This window comes from Myxocyprinus asiaticus, chromosome 6 (assembly GCF_019703515.2).
Source record: "Myxocyprinus asiaticus isolate MX2 ecotype Aquarium Trade chromosome 6, UBuf_Myxa_2, whole genome shotgun sequence".
NCBI lineage: Eukaryota > Metazoa > Chordata > Actinopteri > Cypriniformes > Catostomidae > Myxocyprinus > Myxocyprinus asiaticus.
Genome location: NC_059349.1, coordinates 15908780 through 15929739, shown reverse-complemented (window position 1 = coordinate 15929739; position 20960 = coordinate 15908780). Strand labels below are relative to the sequence as shown.

Sequence of the window (20960 nt, the reverse complement as noted above, 5' to 3'; positions counted from 1 at the left end):
CCTTCAAAGCTATGCCAGTCTATTTAGTTCAAGAGATGTTGATATCCTTAATTGTAACTATGGTCAACATTTGCTGATTTTTAAAAAGTAAATGCATTATACTAGGCCACAGGTTCAATCACTGCCTTTTTTTTTTTTTTAATAGGATACTCTTACCTGTTACTGCTGCAGAACCTAAGATGCAAGGTCAGGGATGACACTGCAAAATTAGACATTGCACTGCTCATTGTGCCACTAATGAACAGTCAAATCACTAGCATCGAATTGTTAGCCTTAAAAAACTGAGTCAGGCACAGATTTACAAATCAGCAGAAGGACAACACCACCAATATTTCAATGAGGTATGCCGTAGAATAAATACTTGGCAAATCACAAGACTTTGTGTAAGTATAACGTCTGGTCAATGTTAAGTTGCAGCTTTTCATATGAAAGAATCCCCCCTCCCCCACACACACTTTTGACAGAAGCACAGCACTGCCCTGACTAAAACACAGTGTTACAGTTCACATTTTTATAAGTCTGAGACAATTCCTAAATGACTAAAACAGTGACATGGCAAGATCTCAATCGGCAAATTTCACACACAGCTGTTATGGCAAAAATAACAGTCCAATGTGAAAAGGGGTCAAGTCACAGGCTCAAGAAAGACATCATTATCTTGAATGCATGTCAAATTAATATTACAGCCCTGACATACTTACCCAAAAAAAGGGGCAACATTTAGATAAGTTCAATAATTGCGTTTTTGTTCGTCAAAGATATTGACAGCAATACAGAAACTGGGCCATAAAGTCATGTACATTTTGTACTTACAGTGGAGAGCTCATTTCAGTGGTGTGGAAGGGCAGAGTCTCCATAAACCTACAGGCCTATACTGGAGGAATGCTTACAGGGCAATGGGCAGACAAAAGAACAGTCCACTTTCGCATTTGAGCTTTTTAATTGTATCAAAACGTTTCAGAAAGGCCAACAATAATGATAGAAATATATACACAACTGATGGATTTTAGACATTTAAAATATGGGAGATGGACATTAATTTTGCAAGGCATAACAGTTGATCAGAATACTTGACCTGCCCTGGAAAAAAGCAACAAACGTGGAGAACAAAAACTAAAATAACTTGCAACATTTTTGCAGTCACATTATCAAGGAACAGTTTGTGTAAAAACACATACTTGCTTACCGACTTCCTAAACTTGCCTGTGAGGGAAGAAATGTCTCTCATTAACAGTGCACACTACCCTTAAACCAGATGAAATGCAGTACAATAAGCAACACTACAGCACTGAAGAGTTATTGTATGTGTCACATACCTTGCCAACACCAAGCCACCTTGACTCAGATAACCTGTCTATTCCTACATCCACAGCAATGACCAGTTAAAAAAAATGCAGTATAAAAACAGAACTATCCATTCATCAAGCAAGCAATATCAAATGACCAATGATCTTGTGACTTTAATATAGACCAGGAATCAAAATAAAAATCATGGGTAGTATAGACAAGTTGAAGAGAGACGAGAAAAAAACCAAAAAAAAAAAACCCCAGGAGAGCAAAATTTCAATTCTTTAAATTTAGAGAGAGAGAGAGAGAGAGAGAGAGAGAGAGAGAGAAATATCTGTGCCTTCAGACATAACACCCCCACCCTGTCCTAAAACAGGAAATAAAATTTACAAAATATTCCCCACCTTTGCACCCCACTTACCAACACAGGAGGTTTCATTTTGTTTTATTGCAAAACACAACATGCATATCATATTAAAACTGAGATGATTTACATGTAAATTACTATCGTTTAGTCTTAAACTACATAGTGAGATACATGAGATACAGGAGCTGGAATGACCAATATTACCTGACTAAAAACAAACCGTTCATTTACAAGAGTGGCAAAAAACAAGGAAAAAAGGAAAAAAAAAATTATATATATATATATATATATATACTTGAGCCGATCTGTGATCTAAACAATCAGACCAATGAAATTAAGATCTTCATGGCGTCTGCATCCAAACATTTAACAAAGGTTTTTTTCTGACAATGTAGCATTTACTTTATGTCCACTTCACATTACTGGCCCTGTGCAGAAGAAATACATAAGAAATACACAACATGTTAAGAGCAGAAACATTAATGCATCATCCTCCCAAAATAAAAATTAAAAATAAATAAAAAGAAGCCTGCTGGAGGAGGAAAGAGTTTGGTTAAGTGTTGCTTTGATGACTCATCTGGAAACCTGCTAAACCTGTGGAAGTAAAATTAAAAAAAAAGAGAGAGGGGGATGGGGGGGTGTTGGGTACACATGCACATCTACCAAATGGCATTTAAGTTAAGAGTTCCAAACGCAATAAAAGGAAAGAGAGAGATGTGCGAGTTTATTGGTAGTGTACCTGCTGAGCCTGGGGAGCAGCTCCCATTGACTGAGGGGTACCCTGACCATAGTACGCTGCCTGTTGGCGGTAATACTCCGCCCACGCTGCACTGTAATCTGGCTGACCTCCTGGCTGAGACGCCACTGCTGCAGCTGCCGCCTGAGGGGCAGCTTGACCTGAAGATTAAATAAAACCTAATTAATACAATGCTTCAGCTCTGCTTAATTATGGTTCAAGGGATAGTTGACCCAAAATAAATTTTCCATAGAAGTTATACAGATTTGAAACAAAATGAGGGAGATTTTTCACTAGTCTCCAACTGTAATCCCAACATAATACTAGTAATAGACCAATATATCGATAAAGCCAATTAAACGGTCAATATTTGGCCATTTTTTTGATTATCGGCATTGGCTGAAAACAGTGTTCGCTTGGCCAATTAACAGAATTGTTCACTTTCCCCTCATCAGCTCGAAAATCTACAAATAGGTTTGTCAATGGATGGTAAACACTTTCAAGGTTTTTGCTTTTAAGTTTTTGAGCAAATATTGCATAAAATACTTTGTTTCATTTTAGAAATTGTATACCTCTGATTTGCTGTTGTTAAATTGTATTATGTTTTTCAGTATTTTATCGGCCATCCTGCTCTCTAGATATTGTTATCGGCACTGGCCATTGAAAAACCTGTATCGATCGACCACTACATCATAAATGATTACATCTTCAGCTTATACTTTCAAGTTAAATCCATTTTGATGTTTGTAAGAGGGGGAACGATCCCGGACATACAGTCTTCGAGTGCCGGGACAGAAACCCACTACTTTACTCTAGGGCAGCCAAATCTACAGCAGCTCTACTGCAGAGGACTGTGAAAAAGGTGCAGCTGCCCAAAACTACTATAAATTAAGCAAATCTAAGCTCAGATTTATTATCTCTCACCTTGTTTCTTATAGTACTCTTCCCATGCCTTGGTGTAGTCCTGCTGAGGCTGTCCTTGACCTGCAGAAACCAGATTAAACAGACTATAACAAAAAGCCTATTTGCAAGAACAAAACACCAAATTTAAGAAAACTGATCCAGTTTAAAAAAAAATAAAAATAATAATTTTGCAATTATACTTGGTCTAGCACTCAAAAAACAATTTACAAGTTAAAGCTTTACTTCTATACCATTAAAAAACACTGTTCAAACAAAACACTCACTGAAGATGTAGTTACCAATAAGAATTGGAAATCATTAGGGATGTGCACACGTAATCGACTAATCGAGTACTCGTTCTGCAACAGATACTCGACTATTAAAAACACTACTCAAATATCACTAATTTATTTTCCTTTGCACATTTGCCTGCCATGGGCAACGCTGAATTATCCTGTACTTTCCCTCTGCATCTATCCAAATATGCCAGTTTCGACTGAGTCCACTGAGGGGCGCTGTGGATATGTATCATCGAGGTGTTGGATGAGAGGAGACATGATGGCCTTTGTGTGCTTTCAAGCAAAGCCAAGCATGGCAATACTTATTCAATTCTACTCTACTGGTATTCAGCTCTTATTGGAGTCAAGCATACCAACAGACAAGGATCTGTTTTTAAGGTGGAAAGAAAATGTAAAGCGAGGTACGAGAAACTCTGAAGCTTATCAGACCTGTATGCACGTTAAATATCTGAACACAGGCAGAGCGCATTTATAAAAAAAAAAAAAAAAAAAAAACACTTTCACATGCTTGTCTGATTAACATGTGAATAAAAATGTGATAGCCTTTATGTGGACTAGGTTTATATTAGTGCCCGACCGATTTATCGTTCAGCCAATATTAGCCTTTCACAGATATATCGGTATCGGCGTATAGGTTTACCAATATGTGCAGATATGAAAACTTGTTTTCAGAACGTATAATGCAGAAAACAATGCTTTAGAATTGGTGTCGTAACAGTTTGTCCAGCAGAGCGCGCTCCGATTCCACCGTTTACAGAGCTGAGCTGACGGTGGTTCTGCAGACAGGGCAGAGTTAAGCGGTACGGCGTTAAGCTGTGTCTTCACGGTAAGTTGCTAACTAGTTTGTGAAATACATACTGGAAAGTTAAATGACGCCATCATTTTCCCTTTTCAATATAACTAATATAACGTTAACCCTCTCCCTGACAACCATGTCACTCATGTTTATCACATCTGTTTGCTATGTTAACCAGCTATAGTTTGTCAGTGCAGTAAGTAATGTAGCAGATTGAAAGGTAAACATCAGAGCATCTTTTTGCAGCTCAGCAGACAACGGTGCGGTGGTGGATTGTATCTGTTGAGTGTTGATTTCACGCTACGTTGATACCTATTTGGTGAGATGCAATGCTGGAAAGTAAATAAAGTCCATCTTTTACTCTCTATGACAACGAGCTTATAGCTAACCACGTAGCTACTTTCATTGCTTGTCAACTGAGTGGAAGCTAATGTGTAAACATGTATTCACCAAACTGTTTTGTTCAGGATTCGCAGTTTGGTACCCCCTTCAACCGAACAATTCCAGTCGTTGCATTTACAAAATGTAATATTTAAAAGTCTGGTTTTCTACCAATGAAAGTTTCCCCTGAACTTGTATAGCAGAATACGGTGTAACACCACTGCCACTGTTTATCTCTTGACTCAGCAGGTGTAAATGCTTCTTGTTTTACAACCTGCCCCTAATTGACTAGCAGTATTAAAATAGTCATCATTTGACTGATACTAAACAGTACTAATGTTTATTTAGCTATTTATTGTATTTGTTTTCCTCCCCTTTTCTCCCCAATTTGGAATGCCCAATTCCCAATGCACTCTAGGTCCTCGTGGTAGCATAGTGACTCGCCTCAATCTGGGTGACAGAGGACGAATCTCAGTTGCCTCCGCGTCTGAGACCGTCAATCCACGCATCTTATAACGTGGCTTGAGCGCGTTATCGCGGAGACGTAGCGCGCATGGAGGCTTCACGCTATTCTCCGCGGCATCATTGCACAACTCATCACGCGCCCCACCGTGAGCGAGAACTACATTATAGCGACCACGAGGAGGTTACCCCATGTGAATACACTCCCTAGCAACTGGGCCAATTTTGTTGCTTAGGAGACCTGGCTGGAGTAACTGCACGCCCTGGATTCGAACTCGCAACTCCAGGTGTGGTAGTCAGCATCTTTACTTGCTGAGCTACCCAGGCCCCCAATTTATTGTATTTTTATTTATTCTTTATTTTAATGGTCCGCAACTGATAATGAACAGAGTACTGATGTTTATTTAGCTATTTATTGTATTTTTATTTATTCTTTATTTTCTCAGTGTTCATTTCTAGAATTTGTTGACAATGTATTATAATAATAATGTCAAATATTCTTTGATAAAATATTTAAGAAAGCAGCCTTCTGAGTACCTTTGCATAGTCATATCGGTGCAAAATTGGTGCACAATCTACATAGAAAAGGTCTGTTTTCATTCCAGCTTAAAAATTAACTATATCGGCCACCAAATCGGTAATCGGTGAATTTTCCTCCTCTTAAATTGGTATCGGTCTCAAAAATCCCATATCGATCGGGCTCTAGTTTATATACACCGATCAGCCACAACATTAATACCACCTTCCTAATATTGCGTAGTTACCCATCGTGCCGCCAATACAGCACCAACCCGCATCTCAGAATAGCATTCTGAGATTATATTCTTTTCACCATAAATGTACAGAGCGGTTATCTGAGTTAACGTAGACTTTGTCAGTTCAAACCAGTCTGGCCATTCTCTGTTGACCTCTCTCAACAAGGTATTTCTGTCCACAGAACTGCTGCTCACTTTAAGTTTTTTTGGTTTGGCACCATTCTGAGTAAATCCTAGAGACTGTTGTGTGTGAAAATCCCAGGGGATCAGCAGTTACAGAAATACTCAGACCAGCCCGTCTGGCACCAGCAATCATCCATGCGATTATCTACCATTTACAATAAGCCAATCGTGTGGCGAGAGGTCAACAGAGAATGGCCAGATTGGTTTGAACTGACAAAGTCTACGGTAACTCAGATACCCACTCTGTACAATTATGGTGAGAAGAATATCATCTCAGAATGCTATTCTGAGATGCGGGTTGGCGCTGTTTTGGCAGCATGAGGGGGATCTACACAATATTAGGCAGGTGATTTTAATGCTGTGGCTGATCGGTGTATATGTATTACACTAACGCCATGAGTACTGGGCAAGTTCCGGGTGAGTGCAAATGTTTTTGTTATTTTTAAATCATTTATTATTAATGCATATTGCTTATTAAATTGTTTCCCAAAGAAAGGCATAGTTTGTTCAAGTTCGCTTATTTTAAAACCGTTCTTGGTAAAGTTTGAGAATAAAAGAAAATATACATTTCACATACGTGTAATAGATTTTTTAACAGACACATTTACAATTAATCGATTACAATTTTTTTTTTGTGGGTTAGAGTACTCGACTACAGAATTACTCGAAAATGCCCATCCCTAGGAATTACACTATTTCCATCTGCATATGTGCACCTGGCATATAAATGCAGTAATATCAGGTGTTTCAAACAACTTTGGAAAGGAGCACATATTTATCCATTACGATACAGACATGCACATGTAAGAAAACGAAGTACAATCTTTCAATTTTTTTTTTACTTGAGCTAATCCTATTCTGCCTTTTGAGACACTAAAGCTCCTAATTTTAAACAGCAGGGGTTGAGACCAATAAATTATGTGGACAAGCAACACAGAAAAAAAAAAAAACTCATACACCACTAATTTAGACCACAAAGCCTCGCAAGACTGCAAAACAGAAGAAAAAAAAAAAAAAAGGACTGATTGGCTATTCAAGCCCTGCTGCTATTTAAATCTGATCTCTCAAACAAAATAACCTCCAGCTACATTTGGCAAAATATTTATACCCAATTTCTTGTAATATTCCTCCCAGGCCTTGGTGTAATCTGCCTGTCCACTTTGACCTGGAGCTTGCGGGTCACCTGTTAAAAATGGTACAATTTGAGAAAATTGAGAACCATTCTTCAAACGCTGCCCTGTCCATGAGTGCTAGTGGTAATGGGCCATCATCCCAGATCGAGTGATAAAGACGATGAGAAAAGCAACACTGTACTATGCAGTGATGGCTACACTGAAAGGCAGAGACAGCTATACTACGACAGACTGCTAGTCTACAGTGAAGGGAGCGGTGTAATTATGTGGAGTGCAGATAAAGCGTACCCTGTCCGTTGGTTTGGGTTGTGCCTGGGGCAGCTGCTGTGGGTGTCATGGGGCCCTGGGGCTGCTGCTGGTACTGGGAATAATAGGCTGCCCAAGCGGCGGCATTAGCATCAGCCGCTGCTTTATCTACAGAACAAACAATAGCTTAGCCCATGTAGTTTTTACTCCAATTGAAGTGGTATTGAAGTTGATTAGCATAGCCAATGAGCGAGCACTTACTGGGATCTGGCTGTCCTTGCTGCCAATGCGGGTATCCATTGCCCCAGCCTTGAGGCTGGTATGGTGCTTGAGGACCACTGAGGATAAAAAAAAAGTAAATTAGACTGACGCTATAGACCGGTATTCTGAAGATTTTAGAAGCAGAAAGAAACGTTCTTACTGTGGTCCTGGAGGGCCCTGGCCATAGGGTCCAGGATTATATGGGCCCATTTGGGCAGGAGCTCCTGGTGGGCCAGGTGGGCCATGTGAAGGACCTCCATGGGGCCCAGGAGGACCATGAGGGCCACCCATAGGGCTAACTGGGCCCTATGACAAACCAAAATAACCATTTTACTAAAATGCCTCATATACATATAAAATATATATATAAACACACCTCAGAAGGCATAGACAAAAAAAAAACGTATTTATGTTTGCTGATTTTCACTTTTCCCCAAAGCAAACTGGTTCTAAAATAAGCCAATTCATTCACTCACTCCAATCTTCTCCTCAACCAGTTGTCTGGCGTAGTCAATCTGTTGGGGTGATCCGCGCACTGTGAACATCTTTATATTTGGGTCTGAATTAGGTGGAGGGTTTCTCTGCAGCTCTATCCTGGCTCCAGACTGTTGGCTAATGTTCTTAATTGTTTCACCCCCTAGAGGAAAAACAATTCAATGCCACAATGTATGTTCATTACATTTCTGTTGTGCAAAAGTTGCCAATCTTATCATAGATAAAGCAATCTACATCAACACTGACCCTTGCCAATAATGAGGCCCGTCTTCATAGTAGGGACTGTGAAATTAAATTCCTGCAGACCTCCTGGGGGACCCATGTTCCAATTTCCCTGTCCACGGCCCCTCCCTCTGCCTCCATGCCCTGGAGGCCCTCCAGTCTGCACACTCCTCAGTAAGTCAGTTATGATGTCTGCTGCATGCTGTGCCCTGTCTGGAGGCCCCATGATCTGAGCGATCCTCTCTGGTGTGGTGCCATCATCTGAAGCAAAGATAATGCATTAGTGTCAATGGTGTGCAACCCAACGGAGCACAGCTGGTCTTATTCAAGAACAAAAGCATCTAATCGATTTAACTTTGTAATGTAAAAGGGTGTATAAATATCTCATATACCTGGTTTGAACTGAATCCTTACACCAGTGTCATTCTGAATCTTCTTGATCATTTCACCACTCCTGCCAATCACAATTCCCACTGCAAACCTTGGCACAGGGACCTAAAGCAACAACATATACAGTGATGTGAAAAAGTATTTGCCTGATTTCTTCTGTTTTTGTGTATATCTCATACTAAATGGTTTCAAAAATTCAAACAAAATCTAACATAAAACAAAGGCAACCTGAGTAAACACAAAATAAAGTTTCTAAATAATAATGTTATTTACTGAAGCAAAAAAGTTATCCAATACCAACTGGGCCTGTGTGAGTAAGTATTTGCCCCCTTAATTACTAAATCCCCAAATCTATTAATTGGGTATTTAATGGGGTTCAGCTGGACTAAACACACCCAGGCCTGATTACTGTCAGCCCTGTTCAATCAAATCAACACAAAAATATAACTTTTTCAGCAGCATCAAGTTGGCTAAAAGGTCTCACCCAGTAACACACTATGCAACAGTCTATAGAAATTCCAGAAATTGAGGAAAAAGATGACTGAAATGCATCAATATGGAAAGGGTTACAAAGCTACTTCTAAGCCTCTGGGACTCCAAAGAACCACTGTGAGAGCCATTATCTTATAAATGGAGAAAACTTAGCACAGTACTGAACCTTCCGAAATTCCTCCAAGAGCACAGCAACGACTCATACAGGAAGTCACAAAAAAGCCAAGGACAACATCCAAGGAACTGCAGGCCTCTCTTGCATCAATAAAGGTCACTGTTCATGACTCCACTATCAGAAAGACACTGGCCAAAAATGCCATCCATGGAAGAGTGGTGAGGCGAGAACCACTGCTAACCCAGAAGAACATTAAGGATCGTCTGAATTTTGCCAAAACACACCTTGATGATCCTCAAACCTTTTGGGAGAATGTTCTGTGGACTGAGTCAAAAATGGAACTGTTTGGAAGATAGGGGTCCCATTACATCTGGCATAAATCAAACACAGTATTCCACAAAAAGAACATCATACCTACGGTCAAGCATGGTGATGGTAGTGTGATGGATTGGGGATGCTTTGCTGCTTCAGGGCCAGGTCGACTTGCAATAATTGAGGGAAACATGAATTCTGCTCTCTACTAGAAAATCCTAAAGGAGAACGTCCAGACATCAGTCTGTGAGTTGAAGCTCAAGCGCAACTGGATTACACAGCAAGACAATGATCTAAAGCATAGGAGTAAGTCCACCTCTGAATGGCTCAAAAGAAGCTAAATTTAATTTTTGGAGTGGCCTAGTCAAAGTCCTGACTTGAACCCGATTGAGATACTGTGGCAGGACCTTATACGGGCAGTTCATGCTTGAAAACCCTCCAATGTGGCTGAACTAAAGCAGTTCTGCAAAGAAGAGTGGGCCAAAATTCCACCACAGCGTTGTGAAAGACTGATCTCCAGTTATCGGAAGGGTTTGGTTGCAAATTGTTGCTGCTAAAGGTGGCACAACCAGCTATTAAGTTTAAGGGGGCAGTTAGTTTTTCACATGGGTGATATAGGTGTTGGATAACTTTTTTGCTTCGATAAAAAAAAAAAAATTAAACTGTATTTTGTGTTTACTCAGGTTGCCTTTGTTTTATGTTATCTCGTTTGAAGATCCAAAACAATTTAGTATGAAACACACAAATAGAAGAAATCAGGAAAGGGCCAAATACTTTTTCACAGCACTGTACATTCATTTAATAGGATCATTTCATTTCAAAACCATTTAAATGTATGATGACTAAGTGCTTAAAGATTCAGTTCAACAATCTGTACTTACATCCAGACTGTCTCCACTTATCCTTGAACCATACTCTCCTCTTTGTTCCCGGAATCCCTGATCTCTAATCAGATCCATTACCATATCTTTGGCTTGCTGCATAGACAAAAACCCAATGTAAAATTCTGTATATTATCCACTGTACAACAATTTTAATATAGCAAGGGGAATGTACTTACCTGAACTTTAAAAGGATCTCCAGAGATCCTGAGTGGTTTATCAGCACCTGTGTTTTGTGGCCCATCTTGAATCATAACCATTTTGACTCCAGCTTGTTCCTATTTTACAATTGCGTTTCAAGTTAAATTAGTACATAAATGTCTGGAAAACAATGTAAAGATTAAAAAATAAAAATGCTGCTTAAGATTTAACTATAACACACATGCAGATGTCCAATTTTCTTGCTATATATTTTTTTTGTTTTTTTACACAAAAATTGGCATTTTCATCTGACACTGAAGGAATTCTTCAAAAAAGGTATCTTTTATCATGTGAACTACATGTTTTATCAAACCACCTAGTTTACTTGCAGGTTCATTTCCTTCATATTCCATCTGTTAACCATATGTAATAACAGACAACTTTATCCAAAGTGATTTACAGCATACTTATTGCAGTGACAGGGCTACTAAAGCAACCTGATGTTAGGGGACACCCTCACTATAAAATTATTTTCATTGCCAAAACTAACAGTTTTATACAGAAAGTACATAATTATACACCTCATGTATGACTCGCATATGGATTCTAGTGGGATAAAGTTAGCTATGCATTCTGAAGTCAACCACACCTCTGGTCCTTACCTGTAACTGTTTGATTGTTTCTCCCCCCTTTCCGATGACCAGGCCTGCTTTGGAGGCAGGGACCATGATCTCCAGAATGGAATTTCCTGGGCCATCATTGTGGTGGAAAGCTGGGGAGGGTCTGCCTTTCTCTACAATTTCTGTCAGTAACCTCTTTGCAGCTCTGTTAATGAAAATGAAAGTTGGTTTAATTCTAAAATAACACTGCACTCATCTGAACCATGTAACATTTCTAAGTGATCCCTTATGGAATCGTAAGAAATTTAACAATTCCGGTTCCAATACCGACGACTCTTAATGATTTTCAGTACATTCAAAAGAATTATTGAAGAGACCCTTTCAGTTTTCTACAGAGCAGATGTAACAAATGAGAAATAAATTGAATTCTTACAAAAAAACGTGTTTGCATACTTTTTAGAGGCATAAATGAAATCCAATAATTGATCCTAACCAAATATAAAATAAAAATTCCAAAATAAAACAATTTGATACATTATTATATCATTACAAAACTAGTGTATCTTTATCTGAACATTGTCATGAACAACTAGTTAGTAACTGCACTGCCTGATTGAAGTCTCACAGGTCTGAAGTATAACATTAAATAAACACGGAGTTCGGAATTGTATACTACCATACTACTCTTACTATTTATGCCACAGACATATGGCTTTAGTATGCGTACTAGAGTAGTAAGCAATTTCGAACTCGGCCACGTCAACTGTTATGTAGCCTAATGATGTACTTTATGCTTGTGAGACACTCAACAGTTCTTAATTCATTTCGAGTTGGATATTCATAACTTGCACGTTAGTATAAAATTCGGTAAACACTCTGACAAATGTATGTGTTTAAGTACTAAAAAGAATTGGCTCAGTGAAGTCATTTGTTCGAGAATTGGACTACACCCGAAGCACCGGATGTTACACTGAAGATTTAAAAAGAACCGGATAACTTAAGTTTCATAAGCAAACTCCAATTTTACATTACTGTAAAATTGAACAATTATTGAATATTTGAATTTTCTTGTAGTACAACAGTAACATTTGTCACAATTTCTTTACACTCACACGGTATTGTTCCCGTTCAACCCCAGTCGTTATTTTCACGGTAAACAGAAGATCTTTGTTTTTTTTTTGTGTAGTAGCAGCGTTTTGAACATGCTCATAATTCACATTCTGGTTAAATGGCAGAATTTTTGGAATTACGCGAGAATAAAGTGATCTCATAGCAATTTGCGTTCTCAATGCACGTTACAAGCAAAACGCACCATGGACTAAAAGCGAAGCAAACTCGGTACACTCCTGAGATGGATGGAGTTTGTGTGGGCTGTTCACTGTTTGCGAGAGCCCTGCATGTGCCTTAAACCAGTGGTTCTCAACCCACTAGGGGGCCTCAGCACACTTCCAGGGGTGACTCAAGATCTCTTAAAATGATTAAAAAATAAGGTAGACTATAATTTGTATATAATTAATCATTCAACTTATAGAAAATGCTAAAAAAATTAACCTTTTTATGACGAATACAGTTTTAGACATTTCTGGAATCACAAAAATGTATCATGATTGTTTTAATCTATTGATGCTTGTAACATTCGTGTATCAGCTGAAAAGAATATTTAGTGCTTTTTAAGCACTGACCACGAGACGAAATTCATTATTTGCTTGGGTAGCTGCAGAAAAATTGCCATTGCTGGAAAAACCCTGTCCATGTTTCTTAAATTTCCTGTCCACTGACTGATAAGCCCACGAAGCGCATATGGATATTTACATATTACAATTAGCATGATATAGCAAAATCTCTATCAACTGACACTTTATATCATCGCCACAAAATACATCGCCCAGCCTGTTATTACAAAGTAAATTAAAAGCTTGACGAAATATAAGCTCAGCTTATACCTTTAGAATGGCTGATGAGGGTTAAGTGAAAACATCAAATGATGTCTTTTGTTCTAGAAGTGAATTCCTTGTTGACCTCTCCTCGGTTTAGCCATATTTTATGTCGCATTATGCCATCTGTCATTGAAACAGGCATGGAAGCAGAACATGCGGGTAATATTTTCTAGGCGCGCAACTTCAAAACAAGATGCGGAGCATCACAGGTGCGCTCACGAGATGCCACAAACATAAATTGGATTTCTTATTTCAAATTTGAAATAATTTGATTTTATAACTCCAGACCTAAGGAAAAATCAAGCATTTTCAGGGAACATATTCAAAATTCAAACATATTTCAAACTTTGAAAACATAACTGTGAAAATCAAGCATTTTCCAAACTTTCAAGACTCTGTACGAACCCTGGCTGTTGATTCAGTAGGTGGCAGCGCTGCCGCTGATATGCGCTGCAGGAAACACCGTCAGAGTATTTTAGTACAGTGTTTGGTCCGCATCGGTGGAAAATTGCACGTGTGAGAACGGAACCAAAAATCTAATGGTTCCGGTATATATAAATATATATATTTAAATGGAACTGGTTCTGAACAAGAACCAGTTCTCAGTTCCCAACCCTAATGTGGAGATACTCACTGGATGGAATCAGGTGAGCCTGTTAACGTCACTGACCTCTCCGGCATGCCACCACTGTCTGTAGGACAGAGTGCAAAATAGGAAGTCTTTTTATTTCCGTTTATGCTCCAACCAGTTAACAAAAGTCAAATCACTTTTAAATGATCAGATACAAACAAACATGGCACTAAACTTTTGACTCACCTGGAGCAATCTGTATTTTACACCCTGATTCCTGCTGCATTCTTGATATCTGTTCTCCTCCCCTACCAATGACTGTAAACAACAGTTTAAAAATATTGCTAAATTATTGACTTTTACATATACATCATTCAAAACACTTGGGCTACATTCAAACTGCAGCTGATTCATGTGCAATATACATAAACTACTAGGGCTGCCCCCAACCAAAGACTTTCCTATTCAACTAGTAGTCATTAGTTTAAGCCATTAGTCGACTAGTTGTCGCACGTTTATGATATTAAATTTTGGGGGGCATCAGAAAATGCTTTGAGTTCCAGGGCTGAGAATGTTATAAGTAACATTGCTAACATTGTTCTACATTACAGAGAAATACTAAACCGAAATAATGAACCTTTAAAATAAAATTTTTAGAGTTCAGTTCGCTTTAATTCCACAGAGCAGTTCATTGTGACCACAACTCTGCAGTCTATACATCTTGTATTTTATGTTTTAATCACAAAACACATTCACCTCAAACTATGATTTATATTTCAGTGATTACCATCATCATCATCATAATTATTATTTTTACATTTATAATTGTTTTTGTCTTCATTTGTAAGTAATTTTCCGCCTGCATGTTTAGACGGATACTTGCCCGACGGTAAATGGAAAGGTGGTTACTTATATATAATTTTTTTTACTTGCTTTTTCGTTTGGAGTGCAATTTTAATTTAGAAATGTATTTGATTGAAGTTTTTCGTTTTTTAAATAAATTTAATTTTCAATGCAAAATCACTAAAGCAATAATATTCACCGACCCCTCAGCCCGGGTGTTGCCGATGTAATTGTATATTGCAATAAATAAATAAAACAAACATTATATATATATATATATATATATATATATATATATATACACACACACACACACACACACTATATTGTCAAAAGTATTTGCTCATCTGCCTTAAGACGCATATGAACTTAAGTGACATCCCATTCTTAATCCATAGGGTTTAATATGACGTCGGCCCACCCTTTGCAGCTATAACAGCTTCAACTCTTCTGGGAAGGCTTTCCACAAGGTTTAGGAGTGTGTTTATAGGAATTTTTGACCATTCTTCCAGAAGCGCATTTGTGAGGTCAGACACTGATGTGGGACGAGAAGGCCTGGCTCGCAGTCTTCGCTCTAATTCATCCCAAAGGTGCTCTATCGGGTTGAGGTCAGGACCATGTGCAGGCCAGTCAAGTTCTTCCACACCAAACTCGCTCATCCATGTCTTTATGGACCTTGCTTTGTGCACTGGTGCGCAATCATGTTGGAACAGGAAGGGGCTATCCCCAAACTGTTCCCACAAAGTTGGGAGCATGGAATTGTCCAAAATCTATTGGTATGCTGAAGCATTCAGAGTTCCTTTCACTGGAACTAAGGGGCCAAGCCCAGCTCCTGAAAAACAACCCCACACCATAATCCCCCCTCCACCAAAATTCACAGTTGGCACAATGCAGTCAGATAAGTACCGTTCTCCTGGCAACCGCCAAACCCAGACTCATCCATCAGATTGCCAGATGGAGAAGCGTGATTCGTCACTCCAGAGAACGCGTCTCCACTGCTCTAGAGTCCAGTGGCGGCGTGCTTTACACCACTGCATCCGACGCTTTTCATTGCACTTGGTGATGTATGGCTTGGATGCAGCTGCTCGGCCATGGAAACCCATTCCATGAAGCTCTCTACACACTGTTCTTGAGCTAATCTGAAGGCCACATGAACTTTGGAGGTCTGTAGCGATTGACTCTGCAGAAAGTTGGCGACCTCTGCGCACTATGCGCCTCAGCATCCGCTGACCCTGCTCTGTCATTTTACGTGGCCTACCACTTCGTGGCTGAGTTGCTGTCATTCCCAATCGCTTCCACTTTGTTATAATACCACTGACAGTTGACTGTGGAACATTTAGTAGCAAGGAAATTTCACGACTGGATTTGTTGCACAGGTGGCATCCTATCACAGTACCATGCTGGAATTCACTGAGCTCCTGAGAGCGGCCCATTCTTTCAAATGTTTGTAGAAGCAGTCTGCATGCCTAAGTGCTTCATTTTATACACCTGTGGCCATGGAAGTGACTGGAACACCTGAATTCAATTATTTGGATGGGTGACCGAATACTTTTGGCAATATAGTGTATAGAGTGAAGGAGGGAACAAAAAATAAATTATTCACACAATGTATTTTCCGGGACAGCGAAACACCCGACCAGTAGAGAATGCACAGATGTAGGTTCTTTGCCAGAGAGATGTTGCCCTTCACAACTGTTGTAAAGCCATCTCTCAAAAAGTCAAACACACATTTTAATTGCACTTAATTTTTTTCCAGTTTCATTTGAATTTGTTAAAATATATAAAAAAATAAAAGTTAAAAGTTTGAAATCAAGGTGTCTTGCTTTATTGTGTAGCAATAAAGCTTAACAAAAACTACCCCATAGTACCACCTAGCGTCCAACCAGCAGTAATACTGGTGTTCGTTGGTTTCCTGTTGTGCTATCTCTGAGTATTGCCAAACTAAATTTTGTTGTATTGTAAGCAATGAAAATAAAGTATCTTTAACTTATTTAAATTGTTATTAGCAGTTATTTTTTTCACTTTAACCCAAAGAGGACACTTAATATCTAATAAACTATCTAATAAAATATCAACAAGTGATGGAAGACCAGACGGATAAAGATATGACATAAAAGTAACTTGCAGTCGTATGGTGGAATTTAATTACCAGTGAAGCTCAAGAATGTAATATGAGCGAGACAAAAGCACAGCAGGAAAAACAGACACACACAGAGCTCTGGAAAAAATTAACAGACCACTGCAAAATTATACGTTTCTCTGGATTTACTATTTATAGGTATGTGTTTTAGTAAATGAACACTTTTGTTTTACTCTGTAAAGTACTGACACCATTAAATATTGTCATTTAGAGCATTTATTTGCAGAAAATTACAACTGGTCAAAATAACAAAAGATGCAGTGTTTTCAGACATCGAATAATGCAAATAAATAAGTTCATATTCATTTTTAAACAACACAATACTAATGTTTTAACTTAAGAGTTCAGAAATCAATATTTGGTGGAATAACCCTGATTTTCAATCACAGCTTTCATGCATCTTGGCATGCTCTCTACCAGTCTTTCACATTGCTGTTGGGTGACTTTATGCCACTCCTGGCACAAAAATTCAAGCATTCCCGCTTTGTTTGATGGCTTGTGGCCTTCCATCTTCCTCTTGATCACATTCCAGAGGTTTTCAATGGGGTCTAGAGATTGGGCTGGCCAAGACAGGGTCTTGATCCGGTGTTCCTCCATACACACCCTGATTGTCCTGCTGGAAAGCACCCCCAGATCATCACCGATCGTCCACCTGGTCGTCTAATGGTTAGACCGAGACCTGGAGAGGCCTTCAAGCCACAGTGTCTCGCACACACTGTGAAATTTTATGGAGGATCGGTGATGCTCTGGGAGTGCTTCAGCAAAGCTGGAATCGGGCAGATTAATCTTTGTGAAGGATGCATGAATCAAGCCACGTACAAGATTATCCTGGAAGAAAACTTGCTTGCTTCAGCTCTGATGATGTTCCCCATCTCTGAGGATTGGTTTTTCCAGCAGGTCAATCAAGGTGTGGATGGAGAACCACCAGATCAAGACTCTGTCATGGCCAGCCCAAATTCCAGACCTGAACCCCATTGAAAACCTCTGGAATGTGATCAAGAGGAAGATGGATGGCCACAAGCCATCCAACAAAGCAGATCTGCTTGAATTTTTGTGCCAGGAGTGGCATAATAACCCAACAGCAATGTGAAAGACTGGTGGAGAGCATGCCAAGAAAGCTGTGATTGAAAATCAAAACATTAGTATTGTGTTGTTTAAAAATGAATATGAACTTATTTCTGTGCATTATTCGAGGTCTGAAAACACTGCATCTTTTTTGTTATTTTGACCAGTTGTCATTTTCTGTAAATAAATGCTCTAAATGACAGTATTGTTATTTGGAATTTGGGACGAATGTTGTCAGTACTTTATAGAGTAGAAATGTTCATTTTACTCAAACACATACCTATAAATAGTAAATCCTGAGAAACTGTTAATTTTGCAGTGGTCTGTTAACTACTTCCAGAGCTGTACATATATGTGTGTAAAGTAAGAGTTCTGTTATTATTTCATATTTTGATTGACTTGCCTGCATTCACGTTTTGTTACAGTTTGATAAATACAGAAACTGTTTTCTGCACGAGTGGCACGAGCAAAGAGCCGTGTTACACTGACTAAATCTACATCAGCATCTTTTCATGCACATTTTACTATGTGAAATTCAAACAAACCGCAAAACCCAACAGTTAAAGCTTATTTCAGATACATATCGGATTTATTTCCACATATGAAAGTGGCCCAAATTAATGATGGATATTAAGTCAGCCAAATTAATAGGTCAACTTACTGAAGCCAACCATGCCATCTGGAACTTTGAACTCCTCTGATAAAGTCCTGCACATAGACATGTTATGGTTAAGACAAGAAAAATTGCAATGCAGAAATGTACTACATTTGTATTAATATTAACACCAAATCAAAAGTTTTCAGAAATTACCTTGGTGGGCCACCCATTCCTCCCATTCCTCCCATTACAGCAGAAAAAGCTGGTACAAAACATGAACTCACAACTAAGCAATATACAGCACACATCTTTGAAATGTTAAGTTAGGAAAAAAACAGTTTTAAAAGGCAATCATTTCTGCCTGGAAAAAAGGTGGCAATGCTTACGGTCACTCGGTGGAATTTTTTTGGTTTCTGGTTGATCTGAGGAGAAAAAGGAGAGGGCAGACCAAGATTAGGCTCAAAAGGTGATGGGGAAATGGTACACAATGACACTCAGATCTTCAAAAAGTGATCCGTTATGTGGTTTACATTGACTAATATGCATAACAGCATTTGCAACGCAGTAAGACAACATTGCTGCCATCCCCTCACCTGCATCTTCAAGGGGTCTTTTCTGTCCTCCATATCCAAATTCATTGGCGGTTGGAGGGGGAGCAACCCCATCACCTCCTATTTTCGCCGCAATCTGCAAATATACATTTAATTATAAAGTTACATGGGTTTATGGTCCAATATAATGACTGAAACTACCCTACAAAGGCGAATAACTGTAACAGCAGTGACATGCACTGAGTGCGTGTGTTTACTGTTGTGTTGGGAGGAAAACTAGGTCACCAGCACACTGGCGCCATTTTAAAAAAAACTGTAAAAAAAATAAAATAAAAAATAAAAATAACCCTCACTTTGTTCGTTTTTTTTTTTTTTTTTTGAAATAGTTAAAAAGAACCCTAAATGAGAAAAAAATTATTTAGGTACGGGTTAAATTCCAGCAACATATTACAATTTCAGCGGCCGTCACGCCTGTGTATTATCTCTGTTATGTCTTTGAGGAGTTAAAACTGAAGTGTTCTCTTTGATTGGTCGATATCTGAGTCATATTTAAAAAAAATGCTTTACCGTTATTATTAAACTTGTTATAATGACAGTGTATAAGAAAAGAAAACCGCACTCGACTGAAACCTTTGTTGAAACGCATCAAGGCCTAAAGATTAGCACGTTAGCTAACAATCCCGTTGCGCTTAAATAACAAGTTTTGAAATCGGTAAAACTCCCAAATACAACATATCTTCGGACTCATTCAAGATACTCACTTGTCTGGCCCTCTGAAGGGCGTCTTTAAAAGCATCATTCATCCCTCCACCGGAGTTTGAGGACGGCGGAGCCACGCTGGAGTAGTCGGACATGTCTGAGGGAACAGTCGTCTCGTCTCGAGCTGAAGGAAGATGGCCGCTACGCGCCTGAATGATGAAGAACTGACTACAGCCGCCTCGATCCTGATCTCGCTTCCGGCCTGCTTCTTCTTCATCTTCTTCTTGTCATACGGCGGTTGACATCCAGCTTATTGGTGCATTACCGCCACCTTCTGCTCTGGAGTGTGGATCAAACAATCTGAATCCCTTCAAAAAATAAATAAACACACACACACACACACACACACACACACACACACACACACACACACACACAACACACCTAAACTACACTTTATCCTCCATACTTTCCAACCTAGCCCTACTATAAAATTCCCATCTGTGTCAGCCACCCTAGCACCCTATTGCTGCTTATCCATCATATCCTATAAAAACCCCTGTATCCCTTAAAAAAAGCTAACAGTACCCTGACCTGTGCTCTCTCTCTCTCTCTCTCTCTCTCTCACACACACACCCATGTTCTGTAATCCTTTTAATGTGAATTCCTGCACCCCTAATTCCCTCCGATTATTTTTCATCATCTCTCTCTGTGTCCCATACCCAGGGACGTCACTAGAGATTCATGGATAGGGGGGCTAGCCTCTTTTAGTGGGGTCTGGGTATACTTCCCCAGGATTTTTTTTTTTTTTTAAAGCCCCCAAAACGTCTTTTCATCATGTATTTTTAGAGTAACAACGGGTGTAGTCCACTCTGTCCACTCTGTCCCCATCCATCCAACACCAACAAAAGGATTGACCTTTTCACAGAGAAAATATATTGACTGATATTTTGATTTATTTAGTGGGGGCTAATGAATATTTTAGGCCTAGCGACGTCCCTGCCCATACCTCCTACAACTCAGAACTTTGTGCTCCACTGACTCCTCTTCCTGACGCCCCTCACACAAGCCTGTCTGGG

At 39.2% G+C, this 20960-nt stretch overlaps 1 protein-coding gene across 3 annotated transcripts; it reads right to left on the bottom strand.

Moving 5' to 3' along the window:
• Positions 1–1524: 1524 nt before the first annotated feature.
• On the bottom strand, positions 1525–20110 carry LOC127441898 (far upstream element-binding protein 1-like). 3 transcript variants are annotated; one of them, XM_051699459.1, is made up of 20 exons: positions 19944–20110; positions 19225–19318; positions 19018–19053; positions 18845–18893; positions 18695–18741; positions 14232–14303; positions 14049–14106; positions 13820–13864; positions 11520–11682; positions 10896–10994; positions 10717–10812; positions 8919–9021; positions 8551–8787; positions 8286–8446; positions 7970–8115; positions 7810–7886; positions 7591–7716; positions 3315–3374; positions 2394–2551; positions 1525–2082 (listed from the first exon to the last, which is right to left on the bottom strand). In XM_051699459.1, the coding sequence occupies exons 1-20, from the start codon at positions 20034–20036 to the stop codon at positions 2074–2076; spliced, it is 1929 nt and encodes a 642-aa protein (XP_051555419.1). In that variant the 5' UTR covers positions 20037–20110; the 3' UTR covers positions 1525–2073. The 3 variants fall into 3 exon arrangements, with proteins under 3 accessions (XP_051555419.1, XP_051555418.1, XP_051555420.1); XM_051699458.1 differs by having other exon boundaries at positions 1525–2551; XM_051699460.1 differs by lacking the exon at positions 13820–13864 and having other exon boundaries at positions 1525–2551.
• Between the last annotated feature and the right edge of the window lie 850 nt (positions 20111–20960).